This window comes from Grus americana, chromosome 18 (assembly GCF_028858705.1).
Source record: "Grus americana isolate bGruAme1 chromosome 18, bGruAme1.mat, whole genome shotgun sequence".
In the NCBI taxonomy this organism is placed as follows: Eukaryota; Metazoa; Chordata; class Aves; order Gruiformes; family Gruidae; genus Grus; species Grus americana.
Genome location: NC_072869.1, coordinates 8,489,102 through 8,506,051, shown reverse-complemented (window position 1 = coordinate 8,506,051; position 16,950 = coordinate 8,489,102). Strand labels below are relative to the sequence as shown.

The following is a 16,950-nucleotide window of genomic DNA, read 5'->3' as shown; positions in this document are numbered from 1 at the left end:
GCTCCAGCCAGCTGAGTTGCAGCAACACACCTACCACAAGCGTCTTGCTGGTGTGGGGTCTCTCAGCTGAGGCTCACGGTTAAAGCACACATGCCTCTAAATACTTATTAATGGATTACTTGTCGGTACAGGTACATACAGAAGTGTCACCTGAGGGAATAGTCTGCCTTTTGGAGCCTTTTAAAATGTTCTTCAAAATGAATCTTTCTTATAGAAGTAAGAAATTTATAAAAAAAAAAATAAAAAAGGGGGCGACTGTAATCTTTGTGATGAATGTGGTAGATTTGACATTTGACAAAGAGTAATTTGAAAAAATCGGAAAAATCACCTGAGTTATTCCAGAAGGAAGGTTTGGGGTGAAAAAAAAAAGAAAGAAAAAGATGTGGGAATCAAGAAGTGACTCAGTTGCCATTAATCAAGTTTGAATAAATCATTGATGTTTAGTTCCACAACAGATCCACCTAAGGTGGCGTGGCATAGGCTGCAAGATGTCCTTTGCCATCAGGAGCCACAGCCTCTGGTCGGTCATACAAGGACTGGCTCTTCAAGTACGATGTCGACCTACTGCAGAGCAGCATGGCCCAGGGCCCTCCCCGGGCACTTCGGAGGGACGGAGACCCCCAGGGAAGGGGAGGACGCGTAGTTCTGCAACCTGGCTGGCACGCTTAGCTCCCTGTTAGGCAGTTGTGGGTTTTGTTGGTGTGTAATGGTTGGTCTGATCTTTGCTTTGGATCAGGAACCGCTGGGTTCCTCCATTTTTAAATTCCCTTTTTTCTCTCCAGACGTCTCGGTGCTGAGTTGGGGAAATCTGTGGTGTACCAGGAAACCAATGGAGGTAAGAGAAACCTTTACTATTTGCAACTGTTTTGAGGTAATCTTAGAAATACTGGGTAACTCTATTGGCCAAACCTGTCTAATAAGCACAGTGATTCAGCTGTGATGTTACTGCCACTCCTGGCAGCGCTAAACCTCTGTGTCTGACCTTGGACAAAGCAATTAAATGTGTTCCTTGTTTTCCCCTGTTATCTCGTTTGCCTGCCCGTCAGCTAACTCTTGTCTAAAGGAGAGCCCTAACCCAGATGTTAGCTGCCACAAACTCCTACACACTCTTAGGCTTGGCAAACCGTCTCCTAGATTTCAAAGTAATGGCCTGCTTTCTAAGTGTCTGCCTTGCAAACTTTTAAATTATCCCCTTCTTCCAGCCCTCCCGTGCCACAGGCAGTGCAGTTTACAGCTGCCCTAGCAAGGACCTGTCCTCTTGCTTTAAAGAGTGCGACTGCAGGGCTGTGCCGGGTAGCATGCCTTTTGGAGCTTGCTTTCATCTCTTTAAGTGTCGCAAGCGTCCGTTTTCAGATGCTGGGCTAAAACACGAGGATATTGGTTAACAAAGTTCAGTAGCTAAGAGTCATTAACTGCTTTGAGATCTCGGTTACCTTATTTGCAAGAGAGAACCAGAGAGCTGATACAGGCTGGGATGAGGAAGGGATGGACACGGCGCAAGCTCGGCATGAGGGTTTTTGATAGCGCTGCTGCTTTTACAGCCGGAGCAGGCCACGCGGTGCGTAAGCTGCCATGTGGCTATGGTTGGGTTGGCTGTTGTGTTTGCAGTTGTGAGAACTAGCTGCCCTTTGGGGTTAGTTTTAAATTAGGTCGCTCGCTACAAGGTCTGAAGTCATTCCTCATCGCTGCACAGCAAGTCAGTCTGCTTTCAGCAGAGTGCCTTAAGCTTTCTGCCATGCCCAGGCAATTAGACCTTGAAATTGGTAGCTGGGTAGATCTTTCTCTCCTTTCACTTATCCCTGCCCTCTAGTTCACGACTGTGTAGGAAATGAGTGGCTAAGACAGGCACCTTGGGAAACCTGATGTCATTGCTTTGGCTTTGCAGAGCTGCTTCGGGGCTCGGCTTTTGCCTTTGGGACTGTAGGAGAGCAGAGAGCTGGGTTTCCAGCTCATATCAGTGTTGAAATGTCTCGACCTTGATAGTGAAATTGGGGAGTTTTCCCTCTGAACTCTGTGCTGCTTGTATGGCCTTGGGCCATCCAGCCTGTATGGAGCTGGCCTTGTGGTAAGCTCCAAAAGAGCAGTTACCTTCTTGGTAAGTACTAAAGGTTGTTCTGCTTTGGGTGATTCATTGTTCACTAAAGGATGTGGTATTGCCAGCTTTCAGCGCTCAGCATGGAGAAATGAAGAGGATCTCCCATTGAGAGTTAGGTATTTGTCTTGTACATGTAAGAGAACGGCTATTGAGCCTGGTTTTGCATTGTGAATACAACTAACTCACTGGTATGTCATGCCAGCTCCTTACTTCGCAGGATCAGCCTTTGGAAAATCCACTTGGCTCATCTGCATGTGTGTGTAGTGAGTGTATGTGCGCCAAGGGCAAAGGAGCAAGTCCTCATCTGCCCTGACCAGTGGGCAAAGTTGCTGCTAAGCCATGGTGTGTTATTGCTGTAAATCTGATGTTTGGAAACAAAACTGACTGTGTTTTCAATCCTCTTCAGAAACAAGAGTCGAAATAAAAGAATCTGTGAGGGGACAAGATATCTTCATTATACAGACGATCCCCAGGTAAGGGACTTGTGGCTCGGTTTTACAGCTGTGATATGCTTTGAATTTACGGTTCAGCAGATTGTTCGATAGGTTTGCTCGCTGTTAGCCAGCATGATAACCAGTGTGTTTCCAGTGTTGTCATTGCTTTGACTTACATTTAAGACACCGCATAGTGTTAAGCTGTTAAAATTCCCAGAGGATCACTTGCGCCACAGCAAACCGAGAAGCTTCCCATCAAATAGCTTAAGTGTGTCACTTGAGGCAAGAACAAGTATGACTGATGGCTTCAAGTGAAATATCCCTGGTCTGTGGCGTTGGTGTCCTCACAGGCTCAGTTGCTTGGTGATTTCCGACTGGCATTTCCATTTCAGGATGTGTAATTTCCTCTGCCTTCCAATTACCAAGCAGCAGAGCCAGCAACAAACAGCAGCTATTGCTTTCATTACAGGGTGGATTACTCTTCCCCTTTCGCTCTAGTGATGTGAAACTGAGCTCAGGTGGGAAGTCCATAGCTTCCCTCTACTCTTATAGTTCTTAATGATGTTGGGTCTTTTCTTAAGTGAGCCTTTTTGGGTTTTATTTTGGGCTGTTCTAGCCTTGGAGTAAGAGGAAAAGGAAGTTCTGCAAGTAACCAGGGACCTAGAAAACCAGCTGCTAATCCCAGGAACCTTGCTGCTCGCTGGCTGAGGAAGAGTGTAGCGAGGTAGCACTAGTATGGTATGGAGGGAGCCTATGTACAAATGGTAACTGCAAAATGACCAACTATGGGTAGGGGACGTGCTGTTTTCAGAGATCAGGTATTGATAGGATGCCTTTTGCACAATTAGCAAAACAAAGATATTCCTGCTCTGACAGCTTTTTCCAAGTTACCAAATTCTGCGCAGATTTTGGAGATCACAAGAACTAATACGTACCAGAGCTCAAGTAGGTAGCAGAATACCCTTCAAACAGAATTCGTCCTTGCTTGCTAAAGATATAGAGCCCACTGAGAATTCAGGTTCATTTCCTCTTTGTAATGCTTGACCTGTTGTTAAATCAGTATGACTGCAAGATCAGCTTGCTTGCTTCTAGAGTTGTTCTTGTAGGCTGAGACATTTTCCTAGAGCTCATCTCTCTCCAGAGAGATGCTCCAAGTGTTTCCTCCCTCAGGGGGCAACTAAATCTCCGCAAGATGAAAATCCACTGATGCAGGATTATGTTTCGGGTGAATAGTGCCATTTTCCTGTCCCTCCTGGGAGAGTCCTCTGAAATAACTTGTAACAGAGAGCTGTGTAAACATGAAACAGATCAGGTGTTTGGAGAGAGAGAACTCAGAGCATTAGGGACAGTGGTAGTTTTGGGAGGGGAAAACCTCCCCTGCTTTTAACTTGTTGATCCCCTTATTTTTCTGTAACCTGAATTCAATATTGTGGGCCAAGAAATGGGTCCTTTTTAGCCAAAATACTCAAGGCCCTCCAAGTGAGGAGCCACCGTTGTGCAGCCAAGTCATCTTTTATTCTTAAGATGCAGCTGTGTCTTGCTCCATTGCTTGAGAGGACAGGTACATCTCAATTTTGCAGTGAGTTTCAGGAGAGTGAAAACAAGTGTGTTGAATAATCTGAGAATAGGACTTCTGTGCTCAGTAACGGTTTGAAAAGCAAACAAAATATTAGGACTTAGTAGGAAAGGAGTAGAGAGGGAAACAACCTTATTATGCTGCAGTGTGAATTCACAGTCTGCATCGTAAATGCACAGGGAGAGAACAGAAAGACCTGAATATTTGATGTAAGCACCCTGTCCAAAAAGCATATAGCAGAACTAAAAAAGTTACAAAGACAGGTATCGTCCAAGACTGTTGGTGTGTGGACTAGCATTCGAATGAGGGGAAAACCAAATAGCTCACGTTTAGACTGCAGAAAAATGAAGGAGTTAGTGGTTTAGTGATAACACTAAAAGCAAAAGGACTCTTAGTGTTGAGTGGTGGTGCTGGTTGTTGCAGAGTTGATTGGCAGCTTCACATAAGCCATTTGCTCAGCCCCGAGAACAGGGATCTCCAGGGATGGCTCAGGCAGGGGTGGGGAGCAGTGAGGGAGGCTCCGGGCTGCTGGAGAGGGGTGGTGAGTAGGGTGTGGGGGATAACTGAGCTGGCTCTAAAAGTCCTGGTAATGAGCTGATGGTTCCAATGTGCGGTCTTGGCTCAGGCTTTCCAGCAGTGACTGTGAGCATGGCATCAAAGCAGGAGGCGGGGAGGGCAGCGAGGAGATTGCGGTGCTTTCCTGGGCACCCACTTTGGAGATGCCATGGCTGGGGTTCCACCACAGACGTTCTTTCCCCCAATTAGTCCCTATCCTGAGCCAGGCCCTTGACTGGGGTCAGTGTCCTTTGCAGAGAAGCGGATCAGTGTGACTGCTGGCTCAGTGTGAAGCATCCAGGAGGGTCCTCCTTGCCTCAGGAGGGTGCTCCTTGCCTCAACGAGCCCACCCTGCCTGAGGGACAGACATATCCACCTCTGCTCGTGCCTGTGCTGGCTGGTCTGCAGGAGCTTCCCAGAGTCCAGCATGGGGTCCTGCTTGATTATTGAGAGGTGCTCCTCCTTGAGTACTTTCTCCATCAACATGGTGACCAGTGTCCCACAGCAGCACCAGAACTGCTGGTACCTTTTAAAATCAGTGGTAACACTTTCTCCCAGGAGTGGTCTTGTTCTCTATTTGCTTTTCACGTGAATGGGGGGGGGGGGTGGGTTTGAGAGTAATTTGAAAAATAATGATGGAAAATATTGAATTTCTGCAATGAACTTTAAATAGGCTTAAACTTGGCCACTTTGTTTTTATACAACACTGATAGTAGCATCTTTTTCTCCACTCGCAGCCCTGCTGGCACAGCTAAAACACCAAAGGGAAGAAACAGTTCTTTGTTTGCTCGATGTCCTACGTGGCAGGGGGCTATGTTTTATGTAATTCTTGGCTGGGTGCTTCACAGCTAACAAAGCTTTCTTGTGTGTAAACGGCATTGTGTGTGAATGCTGGCGGAGCCAGTGGGAGAACAGAGACCCAGAGCGCTCACAAATGAAGAGGCACAAATGGAGGTTAATTTCTGAAGGAAGGGGGAACCATGGAAAAATGGAAATGGTTAGAGGTTTGTCACGGGTCACACAGACGGAGGCTCGGAAAATGGTATCTCTGAGCTCTTGGGGAAGCTGTCCCTGGTGGTCAGGAGTAAAGCTGGTCCTCTAGCAATGTCTGGGTAACATCCAAAAAGCTTTGCAGAGCTTTAAGCTGCTCTGTGCTGTTTATTCCTCTGCTGCTGTGTGGGAAGATGGCCCGGTCAGCCCCTGCTCTGTCACCGTGGGCTCCACAGCTGAGCCACCACCAGCGTTGCCCTCCTGGGGACCAGTCTGGGAAAGTGGTGTGTCATTTGAGGCTGGCTGTGCTGAAAACCCCCAAGCAAGGGTGTCTGCCTTGTAGGAGGATTACCTGTTCCTCTGTCTTCTCCGAAGTGCGCGTTCTTCAGTTCCCAAATGGTCTCGAGTCTGGTTGTGAAGATACAGACAGCGTCTCTTGGTGTTGGTTTTAAGGAACTAAAAGGGTTTGGCTTTTTTCTTCCTCCTTCCCCAAATGAATCAAAATGCAGATTAATACACTCCTGCTGTACCGTGCCAGTCATCATGGTTTTACGATGAAAATGGGGTTTTACATTTATTCCTTGCTGTGGTCTACAGATATTTTCTGCCTACGTTGCTTTTTTGTTTTGTCTTTCAAGAAACAACCATTTAGCATTTACTGTGCTGTTGTTCCTTCCACCTCTAGATAAGCTGGATAGCGTGGAGATGCTGACCTCCACCAAAGTGATGCATCTGGACTTTGTACTGCTCCAAAATGCAGGAAAAAATAATGTGCATTACATTATTAAAAATAAAGCTACCCTAATAGATCCAGCGTGAAGTTGTTGGCTGCATGTGCGCTGCCTCTTTAAAAGGCTATTTTATTTCAAAATACAGTGTATGAAGTGGCACTTGTTCCAACATAAATGAAAAAATGCCTTTTTTTTGGTTGTGATGATGGAGGGAAATCATCATGCACCTCATGTTAGAATATAAAATCAAATTCCAGTCCACAGCTCTTGAGTGCTGGAGTCACGTCCTGTACATATAACAGTTGATTGTAATGTGCTGTGGCATGATGGAAGGAGCTATACGATTACAATCTGGGTCTCGCATACATTAGCATGAGATGTATGCATTCCAAGCATTATTTGCTTGGAAGTTTGATGAGGAGAGGTATGGATATAAAAGGAAAAGGAGTTGCCTTCGAAAAACACCTACTAATATTTGGAATGGTTTTCAAATCTCCTAGAGATGTGAATACTGCTGTCATGGAGCTGCTGATAATGGCCTATGCACTGAAGACGTCCTGCGCCAGGAACATCATTGGGGTCATCCCTTACTTCCCCTACAGCAAACAGAGCAAAATGAGGAAGAGGGGCTCTATAGTCTGCAAGCTGCTGGCTTCAATGCTCGCCAAGGCAGGTGGGTGTCACAGGGAGCAGCAGCACGGCTGGCTTGGATGCTGCGGTGCATCCAACTGCTGGGCATCCCCGAGAGCGTCTGTCCTTCTGTTCTCCCATTCAACGTGGAGACCTGCTGCCAAGCCCTTGAGCCACTTTGGGGGAATTCATTTTCTTCAGCTTAGTTTTATTTCTGTGTAACTCGCACCTGGGGAAGTGGCCTAGAAGTGTCATATTGAAATACAACGTCAGCCTAGTGCTGTGACTTATTGCACGCCTGTTTCTCATTATGTCTTTGGAACTTTTTATGTTAACCTGTTCATGCTTCTTTTATCACACGGCACAACAGTCTGAGTAATAGCTACAGTAGTCTGGAAAATGGAGATATTTGAGGAACTCCAGCCATGTGGGAATTGTCTCAGTGAATTGTTATCTTTTTTTTTTTTCTCCTTAGGTTTAACACACATTATCACTATGGACCTTCATCAAAAGGAAATTCAAGGCTTCTTCAGCTTCCCAGTAGACAACCTGAGAGCATCCCCTTTCTTGCTTCAGTATATACAGGAAGAAGTGAGGTTACTCTAGTTCTATCAATTTGTATTAACTTGTCTTAATGTGATAGCAGCATTGGGCCTCTGCTTATGTGGAAGTCATGTTGTCAGGCTACGTCAATCATTCTGTTAATTAATTCTTTCTTAGGGGGTACTTATTGCATATTTCTTAGGAAAGTAGGAGAATGTTATATTGTATGATTGTACATACATAGAAATTGAACTCTCGGCCACACACAGAAGATGAGCTTGCTGCTCTCTGTAGAGTTAGTGCTATTTGAGAGATGCTATTTATGCTTCTGCCTCTAATCACCTTTTAAATCCTGTTAAACTGTCTCCCTTCGCCCTTTGTTCGGCGGTGGATGTCTGACTGCTCTGAATTATTGATAGACTTTGTCTTGGGCTGAGTGTAGGAATGCTGAGCACAGCAGGGCTGGGGGTAGGGCATGGAGGTTTTATTTTCCATGTGCAAAAGATGATGATTTATGCCCACATGGCGAGAGCAAGGCTTCCCCATGCAGGGAGAACGGGCCCTGGGTTCAGACCTTCCCCTGCAGACAGAAGCTGCAGCCGGTCCATTAGTGTAGGTTAAACACAGTGTACGTTCCCACCTTTGCCCGTTTTGAATGCAAGGGCGATGCCTGCTGGACACTGGGGCTCTGCATGCTGGTGAGAGCCAGGATTGATACTTCTGGTCCCCAGGGCCCATCACAGCACCTTCCCCTTCCTTCCCTGCGGTGCCATGTCTTGGACAGCGGTGCCCAGCTCTGCAGACCAGGCCGTACCTTGTGGGCACCAGCAGGAAGGAGGCAGAGAGCTGCAGAGTAGAACCTGCAGTATTGCCTGTACTAAACTTATTTGTGTTGTATTTGGGGCAGAATACACAAACACTGGTGGTGAAAACGAGCGCAGTTGCCTCTCTAGTTTCTTGCCATAGAATGAAGATTTGGGTCTGGGGAAGGAAAGTGGGTGCAATTATTCAGCCATGTATCAAAACAGTTACTTGCTGGCAAGAAGGTCTTTACTTAAATAACTTTTTATCGCATCCAGATTCCAGATTACAGAAACGCAGTTATTGTAGCCAAATCTCCTGATGCAGCTAAAAGGTAAACGGATGCTTTACTAACTGGTTAAAAGTAACTTGGAAAAGATCTGGGCTGATAGGAAATACACCAGGAAAAATATGGGAGGGTCGCAAAGGCATCAGCAGTCTGGTCCGTAAGTCCTTTGGGATGGACTTCTATAGTGGTGCAGATGTGCAATTGAATTTTGCAGTCCCAGCCCTGTGGGAGTAAACTCTGGAAGTCTCTGCTGCTGCAGAGCTAGGTGGTTCATGTAACTTGCTGCATGAGCTTCAGCAGTGCCTGGCCATCTCGGTAAGCGTTTGGAGGAACGCCAGGAGACTCCTGTGGTGGAGCCAAGGAGTAAATTGGGCTTTGGGATATTAAGGAGGAATGAAAAGTCACTTCCAGTGAAGTTTCTTGGTGGGGAACAGCCACAGAGGTACAGCCTTTGCTTGCCCTGTTGGGTCTGGGAGAGGCCTGCTGCACTGAGCTGTGAAGTCGCATCAGCCCAACGTCTTTCTGACACTCTGTGGTTGTCCTGCAGGGCTCAGTCTTATGCTGAGAGACTACGGCTGGGACTAGCAGTGATCCACGGAGAGGCTCAGTGTACAGAGCAGGACATGGATGACGGACGTCACTCCCCTCCGATGGTCAAAAATGCGACTGTGCATCCTGGTCTGGAGCTGCCATGTAAGATTAAGTTTCTCTGCTTCCCTTTGGGCAAAAAAAGAGAAAAGTTTAGTGGGAAATTGCTGTTGGTGTAGCTGTGTAGGTATAACCAATCTAATGGCAGTTGGGCCAGTGGAATTTTTCTCATGGCAAGGTTGGTATCAGTGAGTTGTAGGAGAAGGTACAGGGGAAGGTTTTTATTTAACTCTTTCTGGCCATGCAGAGCATCAGTATTGTTCTCCTTGGCCCCCTCAACAGTGTCAGACTGACAAACCTCAAATAAAGGTGGTGTTTTTATAGTGCTTGGCAACAAAACTCGTTGAGCTAATGAAATAGAAAATAAATGCGAAAGTGTAACGAACATGGGAACAGCCACTGAGAACAGGCTACTATCCCCAGCGTGGGGGGGGGGCTGGCCTTTGTCTTCCCCTCTGCTGCAGCCACTGTCACTGCTGGAAACTTTCATCTTGGCAGCCATGATGATCATGTTTCAGTGTCTGTTTTGACAAGGTTTTGAGGTTTGTGTGGCTAGGTGAATGGGTTCTCTGAGAGCATTGCTGAGCTTCTTCCTGTGCTCTTGCCATCGATTGATAAGCTGCGGATTTGGGAGCACAGAGCAAAGGAAAAAAAGGAGGAAACTATTCTGGGAAATGCCATCCTCAAGATTGCTTGTATTCCTGCAACAGCAGCAGTCAAGCAACAGCTGTACAATCAAAATCCAGCTCCCTCTTGGGAGGATTTTACTTTCTAGGTAGATGGAGGTAGGACAGAAATTGAGTGCAGTGAGTGTGGCTGAGAAGTGACCGTGGGAAAGGATGCATGCTGCTGGATGTGGTAAGGAGCTATCCATCATGCAGCCAAACTTAATTATACCAGCAGTGGCTAAGGCCGCTGATAAGCGTCTCCTCTTGTCTTTTGAAGTTTAGGGAGAACATCAAACCAGTTTGTGGGCAAGTCGTGGAGGGGAGGCAAGTAAGACTGCAAGCATTTTACATTACCCCAGTCATTGCTCGCTAGAATACAATCAGTTAAACAATGCTTATGTTGCTAGTGAAACTCCTCTCAGGCCTTGGGGACAGGTGGGGCTTGGCAATGAAGTTTGGGACTTCATCTTGATTGTCCTCCTTCTGACAAGGGGATTTTTTTTTCATGCCCTTCCAACAAAACAGGAATTTTCATGGTTACTCTTGGCCTTTTCCTTCCCCTCCTACTCTGGAGAGGATACTGTCCTCCAAAATATCATTAGCTGATATTTGTCTGCTACCGGGGCATTGATGCGAATGTATTTTTATTTCCAGCTGTGTCACTTCAAGTCAAGGAAGCTCAACTGCGGGAGTTTGTGCTGCTGGAGAGCCCTGTAAATGGTAGCTCATACAGACATGTGCCCTTGTCCAGTTTAGTTATGATTCCAGTGGAAAATTGTTTTCAGTCCTCAGCCATCCAAACACAAACTAATTTGCTGCATATCACCATTTTCTTATTTTTATCTCCTTCAGAAACTCAGCACTTGACTAATGACCTTACATTCCTGCATGCCTAAGGCAAAAATGTAAAACAATCAAGCTGTGGCTCGGTAGCTGTCTGTCAGGGGAGAGAGGTGGGGTTCATTATTGAATGAGCTTGTCCAGAAATCTCAGCAGAAAGCTGCTTTTCTCTCGTTTTCTAATCTTAATAGATACCTGGTTTTTAGTGAGCTTTGAGTGAGCTGGGCTGTGTTACTGGAGGTGCAGAATGCTGAGGTAATATCTGTCTATATGCAGTCCGTAAGCTTCTAGTGCACCCTGGGTGTGTCACAGCCTCTGCCATGGAGCTGCGCTCTACCAGACAGAGGTGAAAATGCAGCTAGGGTTAGGGATGACAATGTGAGTGTCTGTACTTTCCCTCTCTGCTACACTTCCTTTCTTGTCCTATTCAATCATTTGAAAGTGTCTTCCCACCTCACGTGGCACATCAAAAAAACCCCTTGATCACTTCTTCCCGCTCTGCGTACCATCACCAGCAGTCCCCGTGGTGTAAGGTCTGATGGCAGAGTGAAACAGGCTTCATCTATGTCCCTGCATTGTTGTTTGTGAAAGGTAGGACATGTGCTGCTCACTCAGAACTGTATGCTTCCCTACACCAAAACTAGCCAGAAAACCCTCCGGTTGTTGAAACAGAACCGGTGTCCAGGTCTGCCTGGCTCAGATACCACAAACCTGGGTCTGGGCTGGTGGGGGTACTCCTCGCGGGTTGGCGTCTTGCTCTGGGCTACCAGCAGATTGCTGTGGAGCATCCTGTCCTCCCTCTCCAGACTCTGCAGCTCAGGGTCCCCAGCATTTGTGTTACAGGCAGAAGAGAGGCGAAACCCGTGACTGGAGCAGCCCCAGAGCCCTACAGTGGTGATTTACAGTTTATACGATTCTTCATGGGCTTCTGAGTGAATTGGCTGGGCTCCTGTGTCCTGGCATGTACCTTTTCTCCCTATTCTAGTAGAGATCACGTGCCTTTAATTAACAAGTGTTATGCAGTGTAATTGCTTATTTATTGTCCTGAGAGTGTGGCCTGATGTGATGCTCTAATTTGGTGGCATATGGAGCCATAACAGAAAAATGCCAATGGTGTTTCCAATTGCTGCTCTTAAAGTGCCGCACTAAAGCGGCAGCAACAGCTCATGTCACTCAAACCTCAGAAATCAGAGCCTTTGAGACAGGATGTCACTCCGAGGTTGTTCTCTTTCACTGTGTGCTCTTTGTGTCTCAAAGCTTGCAGCTGGCTTGAGGCTGTGCTTTAACAAATGCATGCGGACTCTTTGCACGTTCCCTCGTCCTCGAGAAAAGGAGTGGAGCACCATCTGTTAAATCATTTCAGTGGCTTTGAAATTCAGTGTTTCATACAGATAGCTAATGGTCTGCTTCAAACCCAGAGCCCAGCAAACTGCCATGAAGGAAGAGAGTTTGGGTGAAAAACTGGAGTGACCATAGGTCTGTTCCTACTTTCCTGCCACCATCTCTTCCCTGTGTTTAGGCTGGGCACAGGGATGTTATCTGTCCTTCCAGGTCTGTCTCTTCACAAAACAGTTTGTTCTTGAGCAGCCTTTTGCTCACAGACTCTGTTGTAAATACAGCATTATTTTACTTGGTGATTATCACTTGAATGCACGCTGTCAGCTCCAAACAGAGTTTGTTCTAGCATTCCTTAACCCATTTTTGACTGCTTAATTAACGCAACAGATTTATGCACTTGGGAATGCTGTTAGGTCATGCCAATGATCATCTCGCCTTTAACACATGTACTTTGGTTTATATTACTCCCATCAGAATGAAAGTGCAGGTTGGAGTGATGGACTGATGACCTTATTCCCCTACCACCCCTCAATGTTCTTTGATATTCTTGTTTTATAAAAATGGTGGGTTTTTTCTCTTTATTGCCTCCCCAGAAGCTACAGATACTACAAGCATCTTTTCTTACTCTCCAGAAAAAAACCCCAGCAACTCTTTTAACGTAAACTCTTACATAATCCAAGGGGTTACGCCAGGCAGAAGTACAGCTGTGGGTTACTCCTGTTGCCCTCTTTTGTCTACATACAAATAGAGGTTTCATGTCTGGGAGGAAAATATTCTTTATTATATGAATCATTTTTGAAGTCACCTTCTCGTAGCAGTTCAGACTTGCACATCTTGATATGTCCAGAGATTTTGAAGAAAGAGAGACTGGCCACAATAACCCTTGCATAAACTCTCGTCACGTTGGAGCAATCAAAGTTCTGTTGCGATTTGATGTGGTTGTGGGTGGATCTTTGGCTTGCAATTTTTTTCTTTTCTTTGCAGAGAAAATTGAACAAGAAAAAGGGAGAACATCTCTTTAGGATCCGGGTAGGTCGACATGTTGCCTACCATACTTTAAAAATAAAGTAAAATTGAAATAGAGCATTTAAAAACAGACAAGAGATGCGAAGCACTGCTAATGTTCCTAGCTGCTGTGTTAGCCTTTGAGCATGGCAAGGAATGTGAGTGCTTCCTTTATAGAAGGGAGGATACTGATTTTTCTGAAACTTCTTGTGTTTGTCAGTGAAATAGTGCTGAGTTTCAGCTTTAAGGTCTGTTTACCGCTGCTTAGAAAAGAGGCTTCCCCAGCCTGGCTGTTGTAAACAGAAATGGTACTCATCTGTGGATGCATGCTAAGGATGGGATGGCAGCCAGATGTAATCCTTCTGGTATTTCAGAGCTCCCGCCAGGAGGTTTGTTACTGTCCAAACTAGATAATAAACTCATAACTAATCTAAGCAGGTAGGTAGTGCCTGTAATTGAAATTTATGGTCTGCTTATCTCTTGTGACGCTTAATCCTAGTTCATTACAAGTACTCTTCCTTCCCGTAAGAATATTTTCCCTTCAGGATTTAGACGTGACTTTGCATTTGATAAGAGACTCAGAAATAACAATGCAAAGGAGGCTGGGGAATCTGTGCTCCAAAGAGCAATTAACTCTTAAGTCCAAGGTAGCTGTGACTTTAACCGCAAAACCTAGCAATGAGTAATGTACCTTTGGTCAAAACAGAACTATTGAACACCTTTCATACAATTGTGATAAGCTTACGGAAAACCAGTCTGTGAGGTAGGTCATGTACATGAAGAACAGCACTACACACGAATCTTCGGAGCTGTGGTCCTTATAATTGCTTTCATCGCATCCCTCAGCCTGACTCACTCACCCAGCTGTGCTGGCTCTCAAAGCATTCCCAGGCACTGATGAGTTGTGGGAATAGCACTGGATCAGCCTGCTGTGCAGGGTGGGGAGTTTCATGTAGGACTTTTTTGACCCAGGAGGGCAGAAATCAATGTTCAGAGAGGCTTTTTGATGGGCAATGGCTTGTGTTCTCATGCTGCTCGAGTATTATATGGAAATAGGTTATCTTAATGGGGAAAAATCTTGCTATCTAGGGTGTCCAAAACTCCTCGGCACTTGAGAAGCCTCTGTGGCCAGAATCCTGGCAAGCCCTGAGCTTGCAAAGAGGAGGGGTACGAAGTGCCTCGGTGGGACACTTTGCATTCCCCATAGCATAAAATCTGGGAGGATGCAGGTGGGCCAGGTAAGTGTTACAAAATGCTGGATGTTCGTCTTTGCTTCAGTGGTTAGATCAGCCCAGATTATCACCTAATGACTTGTACATGCCCACCACCGTGTCCTTTCTGCGCTGGGAGTTTTTATAGTGCATTCACTGGATAAACCAGCACCCTCTGGCAAGTGAGAGGTTTGGCGTATGGATAGCAAGTCCCTAGCCGGTATCAGAGGCTGATTGCTGTTTGGTGGGAGCCTGAAGACTGTTATGTTTGGACACACTCTGTACTTCCTAGTTCATATCTCTGTTATTTTTTTATACTGCTGCTGGAAGTTTTTCAGGATAAAGGATAAAACCTGTTACACATGTAGTTTTTATGTGAACCATATCAGTGCAAAAGTAGAGTCGAGGAGGAGTGGAGCCTTATTTCCAGGTACATCACTTCACCGTGTGTCAGATAGCACAGCTCATCAATGTATCCTTTTGCTTCCAACTGCTGGTTGCACTGAGCTTGTAGAACTGAGTTTGAATTGGATTTTGTCCTGCTGTTTCCATTAATCCACTTTAAAAAAAAAAAAAAAGGCAAATTTGTTTCTGCAAACTTCCCTAAGCTTTCTTTGCCTGAGCAGGTATTAAGGTCCTTATACCCTCTGAAAGAGCCTTGTGTGTTTGGTGATATGAGAGAAAGCAAGCAAGCTGCAGTGCAAGTCTCAGATCCTTCAGATGAATTAGTGAGTCCAGCAGGTGAAAAATTGCACCTTGTAAAGTATATGCCCTTTGAGAGGTGTTGCTCAGAGAAGCCCATTTGTTGTTCCCACTCATGAGACACCCCTTTTTTTCAAGCCCTGTTGTGGAGATCAAAGTAAGTCACTGACATTTCCCATAAATTAGGTGCTGCTTTGTATCTTTCCTTGCACAGAGGTCTGTTAGATACTACTTGGTTTTGCTTACTGCCTCTGAGGTCAGTATGAGGTCCCCATGGAAGTGGGGTTTCATCTTTATGCAGCAGTGCTATTCATTTAAAGAGGAAAAGGATGGTTAAACCAGTGGTTACTCACTTAGGTGGGTGTCAGGGTAATGTAAAGCACACATCTGTATTTGCACCAATATCAGATGCGGTTAAGGGCTGAGCCTCTTGTGTGGTGGAGCTGTTGTGATTAAGGTTAACTGACCTGGGCTTTTTTTTAATTCTTTAGTGATGATGGCCAAGGAGAAACCACCAATAACTGTGGTTGGAGACGTTGGAGGAAGAATTGCCATTATTGTGGTATGAGTGTGATGGAATAAGGGGGGGTGGCGGCTTCCTCTTAGCATCTTTTCTTGAGCTGCTTTTATCCCAGAGGGTAGAAGGGACTGCTGGTGCAGGGGTGGGAACATGAATGTTACCATTGTTTTCTCCAGTTTTGCTGATGGCTTTGGTTATTTCAGCTTTCTGTTGAAAACCCTTTGTACTTCAGCACTTTAAGCCCTGAAATCTTTTTGCTCCCTTGAATCTACAAATGTCTACAAATACTCAACAATTGCAGGACTTGCAGAGAAATCTCCTGAAGTGTTTAAAAAAAAAAAAAAGCCAACAAACAGCCAAACAAAAAAAACCCACTTGCTGAGCTTCTCATACTTGCTGTGCTATGCTGCAGTGTAAGTAATCAACATGCAGCCACTATCACCGTGAAAAAAAAAAACCTTGCTTAAGATGAGCTCTGTTTGTGCATGTGCACATGCAGAGGCTAATTTGTTTCCAAGACACAATAATTGTTTTGCATACCAGCAAAAGGGTCTGTAAATTAGGGAAATGGTGTTCACAGATTTGTCATGCACGTGGCTGTCCTTGCACCTCAACAGCAGCTGAAGTAGCAAAGGATTATTTTTTTCTGGCTATGTGCATGGCCAAAGCCGCCAGTACCTTGCAGTTCCACCCCTGCCCTGCAGGCACAGTAAACTTCTGGTTTCAATGCTATTTTTGTTTCTTCTCAGGATGACATCATCGATGATGTGGAAAGCTTTGTAGCTGCTGCAGAGATCCTGAAAGAGCGCGGAGCCTACAAGATTTTTGTGATGGCTACTCACGGGCTCCTGTCGGCAGATGCCCCTCGTCTCATAGAGGAATCCTCCATCGATGAGGTGCGTCTGCTTTCTGGGCTGTGGAGGAAGGGCTGCCGCTGGTGGCCGGGTTGATTTAAAACAGAAACTGAGGTTCTCCCCTTGCCACATAGCTCATCTCTGAAATGACTGGTTTCATCAGATGCTTTCAGTTAGCTGGTTCTTCATTAAAAAAAAAAAAAAAAAAAAAAAAGTGTGATTAATACTTGTTCAGATCAGATCTGCCTTTCTGTGTATATGTTTTCTCCCTAGTGTACAGATATTAGTCATTCCTGCCTGGACACTTCCCTTTCCGCAGCTGGGTGTGTGTGACTGCTTTCTCGCTGTACAGGCTTTCTACCAGCTGATGACGGGCTGTTGGGTGCATTAAGAGGATAAGATTTCAAACCTCGCCCTTAGTAACAAACGTGTCAGATCCTGTGATCTAAATGGACCCATCAGCCTGTGTGGAGGTGGCTGTTATAGAGTGCTGGTTATGCCGGTCTCCTCAACAGATTGG

At 45.7% G+C, this 16,950-nt stretch overlaps 1 protein-coding gene across 5 annotated transcripts in view; it reads left to right on the top strand.

Moving 5' to 3' along the window:
- PRPSAP1 (phosphoribosyl pyrophosphate synthetase associated protein 1) overlaps positions 1 to 16,950 on the top strand; it is a 29,145-nt gene that overhangs the window by 9,061 nt on the left and 3,134 nt on the right. For all 5 annotated transcript variants that reach the window (XM_054846345.1, XM_054846343.1, XM_054846342.1 and 2 more), the window contains exons 3-10: positions 783 to 835; positions 2,502 to 2,568; positions 6,882 to 7,054; positions 7,487 to 7,602; positions 8,634 to 8,689; positions 9,192 to 9,337; positions 15,548 to 15,618; positions 16,326 to 16,472. In XM_054846345.1, coding sequence (XP_054702320.1) covers positions 783 to 835; positions 2,502 to 2,568; positions 6,882 to 7,054; positions 7,487 to 7,602; positions 8,634 to 8,689; positions 9,192 to 9,337; positions 15,548 to 15,618; positions 16,326 to 16,472 — 829 coding nt within the window. The remainder of the gene's footprint in view (positions 1 to 782; positions 836 to 2,501; positions 2,569 to 6,881; positions 7,055 to 7,486; positions 7,603 to 8,633; positions 8,690 to 9,191; positions 9,338 to 15,547; positions 15,619 to 16,325; positions 16,473 to 16,950) is intronic.